Source organism: Macaca fascicularis, chromosome 3, assembly GCF_037993035.2.
Source record: "Macaca fascicularis isolate 582-1 chromosome 3, T2T-MFA8v1.1".
Lineage (NCBI taxonomy): Eukaryota > Metazoa > Chordata > Mammalia > Primates > Cercopithecidae > Macaca > Macaca fascicularis.
This window is the reverse complement of record NC_088377.1, coordinates 198,536,597-198,549,939: the sequence shown is the minus strand read 5'-3', so window position 1 is coordinate 198,549,939 and position 13,343 is coordinate 198,536,597. Positions and strand designations below refer to the sequence as shown.

Sequence of the window (13,343 nt, the reverse complement as noted above, 5' to 3'; positions counted from 1 at the left end):
TACACTGAGGAAAACAAATTTGAGAGAAGCACTATATTTTAAAAGGGATGATTAACATAACCTGCTGACACAATAAAGTATTTGCATATTTCAAGTCTTTAAATCATACTTTATAAACTTAAAAACTTTTATGGAGGACTACCTATTTGTTTCTATAGAAATCCTTAAGATCTTCCTCTAAATTAGCTGCTTCACTAGTGAATTTCTTAATTTTTCTAATTAGGCTCTTTAGTATAATTATTCTCATACATTATCTATAATTTTTAACTCAGTGGGAATTTCTATGAATAATTGGACCATCTTAACTTCACACTTTTGCTTTTAACAGATTCCAGTATTATCGGCAGTGCTTTAATGGAATTCTTGCATATGCGACGTTTCACTATTACCATTTATTTCAGAAGGAAAAATGGGAAACGCTCACATTAGCAAAGGCCTCAGGCAGGTCACACAACACTCACCGTCCGGAGGCTTTTGTGCCACTTAGAAATCAGGCCACTAGGTGGCGCAAGGCCACAGCAGCAACATCACTGGGTGTCAGCACTTCCTGATGACAGTGAGAGCCCCCCAAATTATCTAAACTTTGCATTGTTGAAAATTCAGCTCTATGGTATGGAAAAATATGTAGAAACAAAAGCAACTAAATAAACTGTAACCAAATAAAATATGGCTCTTGGACAGAAAGGCAGCTTGCATCTGTAATCCCAGCACTTGGGGAGGCGGAGGCAGGAGGATCACTTGAGCCCAGGAGTTTTGAGACCAGCCTGGACAACACAGGGAGACACCCATGTCTACAAAAAATACAAAAATCAGCCAGGAATGGTGGCTCACGCCTGTAATCCCAGCACTTTGGGAGGCTGAGGCAAGGAGGATCGCTTGAGCTCAGGAATTTGAGATCAACGTGGGTAACACAGGGCGACACTGTCTCTACAAAAAACACAAAAATGAGCCAGGTTTGGTGGTGCACGCCTGTAATCCCAGCTACTCAGGAGGCTGAGGGTGCAGTGAGCCGAGACGGCATCACTACACTCCTCCAGCCTGGGTGACAGAGTGAGACCCTGTCTCAAAACAATACAACAAAAAACCCCACATGCTAAAGTAGACAGAATAGTGTATGAGCTCCCAACCCCACACAGCCAGTTCATCAGGCATCACACCTCCCGGCCAGTCTCTGGCACTGATACCCCCACTTTCTGCCCCTGTTCTCACCACTCAGGGCCAGTATCCCTTATGTGAGTGAAATATTTGGGCCAGAAGTGTTTGGATTTGCATTTTTTCCCCCAAATTTTGGAATACTTGCATTATACTCATCAGTAAGAATCCTTAATCCAAAAACCTGAAATGGCCCAATGAGCATTTCCTTTGAGCTTCATGTCGGCACTCACAAAGTTTTGGATTTTGGAACATTCTGGATTTTCAGATTATGGATGCTCAGAGTGTATTTGAAGCAAATCCCAGATGTTACTAACTCACTAATAATTATTTTAGTATGCTGTACGTGGATGTTTATAACCACAATATTCTTAATAGCCCAAACATAGGAACAACGCAAATGTCCACCAACCAATAAAGACCTTGTGGTAGATCCATATAATGGAATATCATCTGGAAAGAAAAGGAATGAAGTCCTGATCCATGCAACTACAACTGAAGGAAGACCATGTAAAAGACTCTGTCGGGTCAGGGGCGGTGGCTCACACCTGTAATCCTAGCACTTTGGGAGGCCAAGACGGGCAGATCACCTGAGTTCGAGACCAGCCTGACCAATATGGAGAAACCCCGTCTCTACTAAAAACACAAAGTTAGCCGGGCGTGGTGGCGCATGCCTGTAATCCCAGCTACTCAGGAGGCTGAGGCAGGAGAACCGCTTGAACCTGGGAGGTGGAGGTTGTGGTGAGCCGAGATCACGCCACTGCACTCCAGCCTGGGCAACAAGAGTGAAACTCCACCTCAAAAAAAAAAAAAGACTCCATTGATGTGAAGTGTCCACAGCAGGCCTATGCAGAGACACAGCAGACTGGTGGCTGCCTGTATGGGGTGGGGGAGCCTGCTAACGGGTGCACGGTTGCTCTATAGAGCAAGGAAAATGTGCTAACATTGGCTGGAGTGATGATGGCTGCCCAACTCTATGAATACACTAAAAACCACTGCATCATATACCAAAAAGGGCAGATTTTATGGTATGTGAGTTACATGTTGATAAAGCTGTTATTAAGAAAATCAGTTTGAATCTCTAATACAGACCTTTCTTTTTTCTTTTTTAAAAAGGATAGAAGTAACAAAAGTAACCAGACGGGTAATGAACACACACCCCAGACAGTGCTGGAGCAGCTGTGGTGGCTCTGAGTGGGTAAGGAGTGAGGACGAAGTAAGGGGTCCTGCCGGGAAGCTGCTGAACGGCCACCCCCAGCACCAGGAAGAGCCAGACAAGCAGGAAGCCTGGGCCGCAACCTCAAGAGGAGAGCTCTGCAGGAGGGGCTGCCGGGCAGAAACAGGCCTCAAGCGTGGGAGCAGGAACTGCGCTCAGCTCAGAGGCCAGGACTAAGGTGCTTCGGAGCTACATGCTTCGACGTCTAACTCACAGCCACGGTCATTCTAACTAAAATGTGCAGAAGGCAAACACTGTAACACACATGGACTTCCACACAAAAGGAGATGCTGCTACTTGCTCTAGAGGTGTGTGAATCCTCCTGACCCCTCACCTGCGCCTCTCCCAGGTCGTTGTTCACCACAGTGAAGTTCAACCCAAGCTCCTCCACATCATCCTCGTAGCTCTTCAGGAAGAGCAAATTCTTATACACCTCAGGGTCCAGGGAGGCGAGGTGGTGAATGTCCACATCCGCACTGGTTCCAAGCAACTTGGAAAGGAAGAAGCCCGCAAAGGGCAGCTCCACCAGCATGTTCTCATAGAGAGCCTTCAAAAGAGAACAGTGACAACGTTAGCAACGAATATACAAGCCTTCTAAAAACAAAGAGCCATATGCTCAACTTGATATTAAACCCAACCCTAAGAGAGCAGGTATTTTCTCCTAGTACCGAAGGTGGAAGCTGATATTCAGTGGGCAAGTACCACGCTCCAGGCTCCCACAAAGGCATTCAATGCACGCATTCAGCATGCGGAGAACTCTGGAACAGACCACCTAGGGGCAAAATTGTGGAATTATGAAGAGCCAGATCCTTCCTGTGAAACAGAAGCCAACAAGTGCTTCTCCTCAAGAGAAGGATGGTGAATCCTTCAAGAACTGCAGGTTTGTTAAGTCTCCCGAGGTGGCTATGGCAAATGATCACACACTGTGAGACTGAAAACAACACGAACTCATGGCCTCGCGGCTCCACGGGCCACAGGTCCAAGATCCAGGGGAGGAGACCTCACTGTGTCTCCAGCTCCTGGTGTCTCAGGGTAACCCTCGGTGGGCCTTGGTTGTGGCTCCCTCACCCTCTTTCCTGTCTCTTCTCACAGATGTCTTCCCTGTGTGCTCTCTGGGTCTGAATCTCTTCTTTCTCTTATCAAGACACCAGCAACTGGATTTCGGGAGCCACTCTTACTATGACCTCATCTTAACTTGAGGAGGATTAAGATGAGATGATCTCACCAAAACTTTGCAAAGACCCTATTTCCAAACAAGGCCATATTCACAGGACAGGGTATTAGGATTTGAGCACAGTTTTTGGGGTCCCAGTTCATAACCGCATATGCCACTCTGCCCTGCAGCACAAAAGCAGCCACAGACAATGTGTCAATGAGTGAGGGTGGCTATGTTCCAAATTTGGGTGTCATGTGATTTTCACATGTCAAGAAATATTACTGTTTTTTTTTGTTTTGAAGATGGAGTCTTGCTCTGTCGCCCAGGCTGGAGTGCAGCCGCGCGATCAGCTCACTGCATCCTCCACCTCCCAGGTTAAAGCAATTCTCCTGCCTCAGCCTCCCGAGTAGCTGGGATTACAGGCACCCACCACCACGCCCAGCTAATTTCTGTGTTTTTAGTAGAGACGGGATTTTGCCACACTGGCCAGAATTGTCTCAAACTCCTGAGCTCAGGTGATCCGCCCACTTCGGCCTCCCAGAGTGCTGGGATTATAGGCATGAGCCACCACACCCGGCCAAAAGTTTTCTTTTTTTTTTTTTTTTTTTTGAGACGGAGTCTCGCTGTGTCACCCAGGCTGGAGTGCAGTGGCCCGATCTCGGCTCACTGCAAGCTCCGCCTCCCGGGTTTACGCCATTCTCCTGCCTCAGCCTCCAAGTAGCTGGGACTACAGGCGCCCGCCACCACGCCCGGCTAGTTTTTTTTTGTATTTTTAGTAGAGACGGGGTTTCACCATGTTAGCCAGGATGGTCTCGATCTCCTGACTTCGTGAACCACCCGCCTCGGCCTCCCAAAGTACTGGGATTACAGGCTTGAGCCACCGCGCCCGGCCTCAAAAGTTTTCTAATAAAGACAACAGAGACAACAGTTACCATTTCTTGAGCACTTACTAGGTATGAGGTGCCAGACACTGTGCTAGGTATGCAGTTAGACATTAGTTATCTTGTTTCCATGTGGTCTATCTGGACAATTTTTTAATTTAAGGTAAAGGAATGGAAGTAAACAAGAAATCTCGATTTCCTCTACAAAAGCCATTTGTGTTAGAATATATCTAGTCAGGCCGGGTGCGGTGGCTCACGTCTGTAATCCCAGCACTTTGGGAGGCCCAGGCGACTGGATCACCTGAGGTCAGGAGTTCCAGACCAACTGACATGGTGAAACCCCGTCTCTATTAAAAAAAAAAAAAAAAAAAAAAAATTAGCCAAGTGCAGTGGCACATGCCTGTAATCCCAGCTACTCGGGAGGCTGAGGCAGGAGAATCACTTGAACCCGGGAGGTGGAGGCTGCAGTGAGCCGAGATTGTGCCACTGCACTCCAGTCTGGGCAACAAGAGCAAAAACTCCGTATCAAAAAAAAAAAAAAAAAGAAAACATCCAGTCTTTAGAGAGATGTGTATTTACAGTGCTCCTATTTTCCCAGGTCGAACAGAGGTGGTCTAATGACCCCCAGGGTGTGTGGAGAACAGGTGGCCTAGTTGTAGAGAAAGAAACCCTCTCCACAGAGGCGGTCACGGGCTTCCTACTGTCTGGAGGTGCAGCACGGGAATTTTTGCCCGAGAATGAGGGACGCCAGGAAGGACAGAGAGAGGGAAGGTGAAGGCTGGACTAACAACCCCACACCTTGCAAATGACTATTATGAGCTGTACCGCAGGAGATGCTGTGATAGACCCAGGCCCTCTTTATCCCACTGTTTTCAGATTTGAGTGCTTTCGTGCTACCCAGGCAATACCAAAATCAAAACAAAACTTTATGGGGTAGTCATTCATCCATGAGACAGTCAACTCAGAAGTCACCCTTCCAACCTAGAGGCCATCACCCAAACGTATCATGCCCTGTTAGATATGTTTTAGAGAGATTTGTGTGAATTAAAAACATGGGAGTAAGCAGCTTCCAAAGAGCCGGGACAGTGCTTCTGCAAGCTTCCAGCAAAGGAGAAACGTTCCAACTGTAAACCAGTGCTCCTGTGGGGAGCGAGTCCTTCGCTTAGTCATAGCTTCCAGCCAGTTACCGTATTTAGTAATCTATTTCGTATGTGTAGTCCATAAAATGCGCATCCTTAAACAGGCACTCCAGAACTTACACACTCCAACAGGGCATGCTCAGACTCCCCTTAAAAGTCACATTTTAAGGACGTGTCCACTAAATATGACTGGAGAAAACGAGAAAACAGCTGTTGAGGTTTTCCCAAAAGCAAACATCTAGAATGCCACTGGGTTTTTGTTTCAGAAAATGACAGACATTGTGAAGAATGTTTTTTTTTTTTTTTTTTGAGATGGAGTCTCCCTCTGTTGCCCAGTCTGGAGTGCAGTAGCACGATCTTGGCTCACTGCAGCCTCTGCCTCCCGAGCTCAAGCGATTCTCCTGTCTCAGTTTCCTGAGTAGCTAGGACTACAGGTGTGCACCACCACGCCCAGCTAATTTTTGCATTTTCAGTAGAGATGGGGTTTCACCATATTGGCCAGGCTGGTCTCGAACTCCTGACTGAAGAATATTTTTTTTAAGGAGCCCAGTGCATGTCTGATAACTAGAGCCGGCATAATATCCCCTCCAAGAAGACTGCGGCTGGCCTCTGCCAGGTAAACCAAAGTATTATGTCCTTGTGTTTTTATTTCTGATTTGAGGACTAATGATTACCCAATTAATTTTGAAAAGATGGCAAAAAAGGGTTTCTTAATGAGAGAATGAATAAAATGGCAACAGGCACATAGTCATCATCTGCTGACAATGTAAAGAAAGTTGTGTTGAAAAGGCACAGTTCGGCCGGGCGCGGTGGCTCAAGCCTGTAATCCCAGCACTTTGGGAGGCCGAGGCGGGCGGATCACGAGGTCAGGAGTTCGAGACCATCCTGGCTAACACGGTGAAACCCCGTCTCTACTAAAAAATACAAAAAACTAGCCGGGCGAGGTGGCGGGCGCCTGTAGTCCCAGCTACTCGGGAGGCTGAGGCAGGAGAATGGCGTAAAAACCCGGGAGGCAGAGCTTGCAGTGAGCTGAGATCCGGCCACTGCACTCCAGCCTGGGTGACACAGCGAGACTCCGTCTCAAAAAAAAAAAAAAAAAAGAAAGAAAAGGCACAGTTCGTTTAAAGTTAAGGATGGTTAATACTATTAACCTGGGGCACTGATAAATGTCATCATTTCGAAATGAATGACGAGTTCAAAGCCAAGGAGAACATTCTGCATAAAACTACATGATTGATTCCAGGTGTTGAAGAAAAGCCCTCATTTGTACAGTGGACTTTAAAAGTAAACTGGAAATGTAAATCATTTGATGTTCAATATATAAGGTCACTGTTTGCCATTTCTGCATTAGTAACAATAAACCAGTGAAACTAGTTAAATATATCAGAACTACCTGAATTTTAAACAGAAATCCCACTGTGACTCATAAAATGTAAATGCATAGGTATAATTTTTTACATAAGGCAGGTTTAAACCTTCAGAGCATTTAATATACAAGCACCAATAAATGATGGCACTAAAAACTATGATTGCATCAGCTAAATGGATTATAAATTAAATTTCCATAATGTATGCAACTGAGATACAAATGTAAGCATAAATCAAGGTATTTTCTAAACACAGGTTAATTATACAACTTCAAAAACTGCCTATTTTTTATGCAAAATAATCCACTTAGCATTTTTCACATTGGCCTTAATTCTCAGCCAGCTGTACCACACTTGTTCCTAGAAGCATATCAATAACTACTTGTCATGAAAAAAATAGCAATAGGTATATGGAAAAAACCTGTAACGAATTTTTCAACTGTCTGTCTTTTATGAATGTTTATAGCTAGAAATCGTGCCAAAATGATTTGAAATAAAAAGGATTAATTATAGTAGAAGCCTTTTAATATAAGTGAGTGCAGTCGCGACGCAATTAATGCAAATTGTGGCTCTATCAGGAGAATAAATGTGAACCACATCACAGGCCATTTCTGTTTGCCGCCAAATAACTTCAGTAATTTACTACATTAAGAATCAATAAAAAAAATAATGCTTTTCAAATGCATCTCTATCAATCTTCAGGCAGCTTTAAAGTGAACATTTATAACTTAATCTAAAAACTATATAAGAGATGATGTCTTGCTTTAAAGCCATCCTAATTGAGCAAGCAGATAATAATTTTAATTATTTCAAATCATACTAACTGCATACTTTAAAAAACAAAAAAGAAATGTAAAATAAGAATGTATACTAATAGCAACATGCTATTTAACAATTGTGCTTCAGAATTAATAAGTTGGAATTGAAAAACGAAGTCCCTTCAGTCACTGGGACCACTAGGGGCTTGCATAACTAACTCTAAGCTCCTACGGGGCAGCAGATATACCTCATCTTTCTTTTATTTGGAGACAGAGTTTCGCTCTATCACCCAGGCTGGAGTGCAATGAATGGCACAATCTCAGCTCACTGCAACCTCCACCTCCTGGGTTCAAGTGATTCTCCTGCCTCAGCCTCCCAAGCAGCTGGGATTACAGGTGCGCACACCATGCCCAGCAAATTTTTGTATTTTTAGTAGAGACAGGGTTTCCTCATGTTGGCCAGGATTGTCTTGAACTCCTGACCTCAGCTGATCCACCAGCCTTGGCCTCCCAAAGTGCTGGGATTACAGGTGTGAGCCACCGCGCCCGGCAACATACCTCATCTTTAATGCAAGAGTTCAAATATAACATATGGTACCCATTCATGTAACAAACATTTATTAAGTGCCAACTATATGTCAGGGACCACATTACATACTGGAATTCTGCATTCGTGAATCTGTTTGCAAGAAAAACCATTCATTCTTGTGTTAAGAGTTTTCGGATTGTGGGTTTCAGATTATGTATATGTCAACACCCATTTCAAGTCCTAGATCTTCACAATCCTATTCCAGAGAGCTTTCTACACCGTCAACTCCTGCAACACTTTGTCTACACAGCTACCCTGGCACTAAAAAATCCATGTTGTCCCAGTGTCCCATGCGCCTCCCATGCAGGAACAGCAGGAGGAAGACACCAAGCTCCCTGGGAGAGGCCAGGCTGTGGGCCTCACTCTAATACGACACTGGCAGGTGCCCTAAAGCCAATCTTTAAACGTGAGCTGAAGTGAACTCGCTCTCGATTCAGCAGATGTCTACCACAGATAACTGAGCAGAGCCCACTAGCTGCTACTCAGAGAAAAAGAGCAATTCTGCCTTGCAAATCCTGAGCCACCACATCAGGACATGGGTGCCGCACTCTTACTTCTCTACAAAGGCTGCCCAAATCCCCAGCACACAGAGCTGCCCAGGCCTCACAGTGCTCACACCTTTCCATAAAGACAAGGAAAGCCTGCACAGATTCCCCTTCTTGTCTCCAACTCTCCTTTCACTTCAGAGGCCCTGCAGGGCACAGGGAATGGGGGTGGGGGCTATGGGGGAGACTCGAAGTGCACGTCTTCAGTCTTATTTTCCCCATAGTTGCCTCCAGTGATCGAGCCACAATATGATACATTTTGAGGAGCCTGGAGTTGACCCTTCCTTTTTTGTTTTTTTGAGACGGAGTTTCCCTCTTTTGCCCAGGCTGGAGTGCAGTGGCACAATCTTGGCTCATCACAATCTGTGCCTTCCGGTTTCAAGCGATTCTCCTGCCTCAGCCACCCAAGTAGCTGGAATTAGAGGCAACTGCCACCATGCCCAGCTATTTTTGTATTTTGAGTAGAGACAGGGGTTTCACCATGTTGGTCAGGCTGGTCTCAGACTCCTAACCTCGTGATCTGCCCGCCTCAGCCTCCCAAAGTGCTGGGATTACAGGCGTGAGCCACCACACCTGGCTCAACCCTTCCTTTTTTTTCTTCGACTTCTAGTTCTGTGGCTCCCAGGTTCAGGCTCCAAAACAAAGAAACCCCCGACCCTGCTCACCAAAATATTTCTAGAAGATAGAAAACTTACATCTTCATGAACAAGGAAGTTCGCCAAAGTAGCAAACCCATATTCCCACTTCCACTGACAAGAAGCAAACATCTGAGCATTTGAGGGCAGTTTTTACACTCCTGCTTCTGAAAGACAGTAGGAATTAAAACAAACAAACAAACAAAAAACGCAGGCCCAGTCTCAAGGTACCCCATAAAACCAAGAACTACTTTCAACAATTAGAAGAAAACATCTTTCAAGTTTCAAAATTCTACTTTTGCCATATAGGGGAATAAAATATCAGACTAGAAATCTGTCAAGCCACCTCCTGAGAAATTTGAGGATACTGATGCCTTCGATGATACAAGATTTTGTTACCATGGGGTGCTGTATCCCTAACAAGAGCTGACGCTCTAACGGCTATACTCCTTCCAGTTTTAGAACGATAGCACCCATGAACTCCAATTTATACTGACTGCTGCTTTCTCTAACTTTTGTGACACTGGCTCTGTCAGCCACGTTACCTACCGCATGATTCCTTTGTAACAGTTTTACTGGGGTATCATCCACATAACTTACATTAAAAGGTTTTATTATATTCATAAAGTTGTACAACCATCACCACAATCAATTTCTGAAGATTTTCATTATTCTAAAAAGAAACTCCACATCCCTTAGCTGCCACTCCTGGTTCCTCCCAGCCCTGGCGATCACTCATCCACCTTCTGTCTCTCTATATTTTCCTGTTTTGGACGTTTCACATAAATGGAAGCATGTCTTCGGTGATTTCTGTATCCGCTCTCTTTCACCGAGCAGAACATTCTCAAGGTACATCCATGTGTGCCATGTGTCAGTGCTTTACCCCTTTTTATGGCCCCGTAATACTCCACTGTACGGATGAACCGTATTCTGTTTACCCATTTGCCAGCTGATGGGCCTTGGAGTCATTTCCATCTTTTAGCTATTATGAATAATGCTACTGTGAGAATTTGTGTGCAAGTTTTTGTGTAAATATATGTTTGCTGGGTCAAAAGGTAAGTAACCTTTTGAGGAACTGCTAAACTTTTCCAAAGTGGCTGCACCGTTTTACACTCCCATTGGCAATGCACGAGGACTGATTCCTCCAAATCCTCACCAACCCTGCGATTCCTGGTTTGATTCCCACTGTGCTCGCGGGTGTGCGCGGCAGCCTGTGGCTGTGCTTTGCCCTTCCCTGACGACTAGTGATGCTGGCCATCTTTGCATGAGCTGATGGCCCATTTGCTTGCTGCCAGTCCCTGGAGAGATGCCCAATTGGATCCTTTGCCCATTTTTAATTAGGCTATCTTTTTATCATGGAGTCCTTCATATATATGCCACAAGTATCTTCTCTTTCAGTGTGTTGTATTTTCAGATTCTTGATGGTGTCTTTTGAAGCACAAATGTTTTTAAGTCCAGTTCATTTTTCCTTTTATTGTTTGTGCTCCTGGTCTCATAGCTAAAACAGGATTTTTTTCTGACTATGCTGCGACACTCAGCAGTCCATTTTCCCATATGCCCTGCAGCGCTCTGTGTTCCTCAGAACACTCTGCGTGAGTAGTTGTGGTCTCTTTTGCACCCTTGAACCACTGGGCACAGAAGGGAGGTAGGCCCCCTGTGCTCCTTACTGCCACTCCCAGACCATCCTTTCCTTCCCTCCCCCTTAAAATCCCTGGCTTTCAATCTCATGCACTGGGCTTGAGCACCCATTACTTCTCCCAGGTGCAGTTACTGCCCCTTAATTCAAGATTTTAGCTCCTGAGAGTCTAACGCACTCTGGTGATAATTTTTGGTGACATCTGTGGCCCACAGTTGACTGTCATTCTAACATCCTGGCTATCCCTCAACTCCACCTTAGCTACCAATTCCTTCAGCCCTGTCCTCCAAGTGGCATTACCAGTAACTAAGCCCCTCTGATCTTAGCTATAACCACCCCTACAGTGACTCCCTGAAGGACCTCGACTCCACAGGTCTCCTCTCCCATCCAGCTTCCCTTGCCCTCAAATCTCCATTCAAGGATTAATTTCCTCTCTCAACAGCCTAGATTCAAAGGTAGGCTCTTGTGACCACTATGAACTTGCAACCAATTCACCCTTTATTATAGTCACTTGGCAAAAAACCCCATCCCTGGTTAAATCCGACTCTACATCCTAGTCAGACCCACATAGCTGTTCATGGGTGTAGAAAAACAGGCAACCCACGTGGCTGGTCTCACTTCACTTTATATTAACGTCAAGTGAGCCCTACATTAACTGGCAATCCTATTATATTTCCATAGTCCAGTAATTCTCAAATTTTACTGTGTATCAGAGTCATGCTTATTAATTTAAGCCTATTCATAGCTTGCTGGCCGGGTGTTGTGGCTCACACCTATAATCCCAGCACTTTGGGAGGCCAAGGCGGGTGGATTACTTGAGGCCAGGAATTCGAGACCAGCCTGGCCAACATGGCGAAACCCTATCTCTAGTAAAAATACAAAAATTAGCCAGGTGTGGTGGTGGGCACCGTAGTCCCAGTTACTTGGGAGGCTGAGGCACAAGAATTGCTTGAACTGGGAGGCAGAGGTCGCAGTGAGCCATGCCACTGTATTTTAGCCTGGGCAAGAGCAAGACTGTCTCAAAAACCCCCCCAAAACCAAAAACCAAAACACACAGCTTGCTGAGCCCTAGCCCTAGCATTCCAGATTCAGAAGGTCTGGGGTGGAGCCCAAGAATTTGCATTTCTAACAGATCCTCAGGTGAGGCAGGAGGCTGGACTGGGAACGTTGCTCTTCCCATCCTCGCCTTCTGCTGCATCACCCAGAAAGCAGCAACAGTGGGAAGCAGTCAGAATGAGCTCCTGCTCCCCAGCTCATGCAGCTGCACCCACAGTGTTCCTCTCCCTCTTCTTGGACACACGGCCTGTGGCGCTCCCTGCTTCAGCACCAGACCCCACACCCTCACTCTGCAGGGTGCAGTTCCTCTCTCCCTCAGCAATTCCACTGACTCATTTCCAGCAGCACGCGCACATGCCGTTACTTCTCCCATCTTCAGAATACAGCTTTCCTAGCCCCATATCCCTTAAGCGGCTGCTCATAGTTTTCTTGATAACCAGTCCCCCAATTCTTCTCCAATCCTTCCTCTTGTAACTGCTCTGAAGTCTACTGCTGCAGAGTGCCCTCATCACAAACCTGTGGCTCCATCCATTTTCAACCAGTGAACACTCATGGAAAAGCACTTAGTCCACAGCACAGAAAATGCCTAGCACCTTGGAAGCCCCCTGCGCCCTGTTCCAGTGTTACCCTCCCAGTGTTACCCTCCCAGGAGCATCAGGATCCTGCCTTCCAAAAACTGCAATGAGCTTTGCTTCTTTCTGAACTTCTATAAATGAAATCTGACAAAATGTACTTTTGTGTGTCCGGATTCTCCAACTCAATGTTAGGTCTGTGCCGTTCACTCATACCATTTTGAGTAGCTGTAGTTTGTTCATTCAATAAGTCTTGTGACTATCCTACAACTTATTTATTATTATTATGCTTTTGAAGGACATTTGTGTAGTTTCCAGTTTAGGGGCTATACAGTGTTACTATAAACATTCTTTCACATGTATTCTAATGAATATGTACACACTTCTGTTGTGATGTGATGTATTTTCAGCTTTCATATGATACTTTAAGAAGAAAATTCTGACATTCTTTTCAACCCATGTGCTGAGGTTTTTGCCTTCACCACGCCACAGAAATCACTTGTCCACTGTGCTAAATGACATGGCCACTTCTCAGTGCTAAACCTTACTTGGTCTAACGGTACCATCACACAATACCCACCTTTCTCTTCCTTTCAAACACCATCTGTATTTGGTACCTGAAATTCCACTTTTCTGGTTTT

The 13,343-nt window shown here is 45.3% G+C and overlaps 1 protein-coding gene across 7 annotated transcripts in view; it reads right to left on the bottom strand.

Annotated features, from left to right (window-relative positions):
• The window catches only part of UBE3C (ubiquitin protein ligase E3C), a 138,623-nt gene that overhangs the window by 20,055 nt on the left and 105,225 nt on the right, over nucleotides 1–13,343 (bottom strand). For all 7 annotated transcript variants that reach the window (XM_005551280.3, XM_045388054.2, XM_045388051.2 and 4 more), the window contains one exon: nucleotides 2,703–2,915. In XM_005551280.3, coding sequence (XP_005551337.3) covers nucleotides 2,703–2,915 — 213 coding nt within the window. The remainder of the gene's footprint in view (nucleotides 1–2,702; nucleotides 2,916–13,343) is intronic.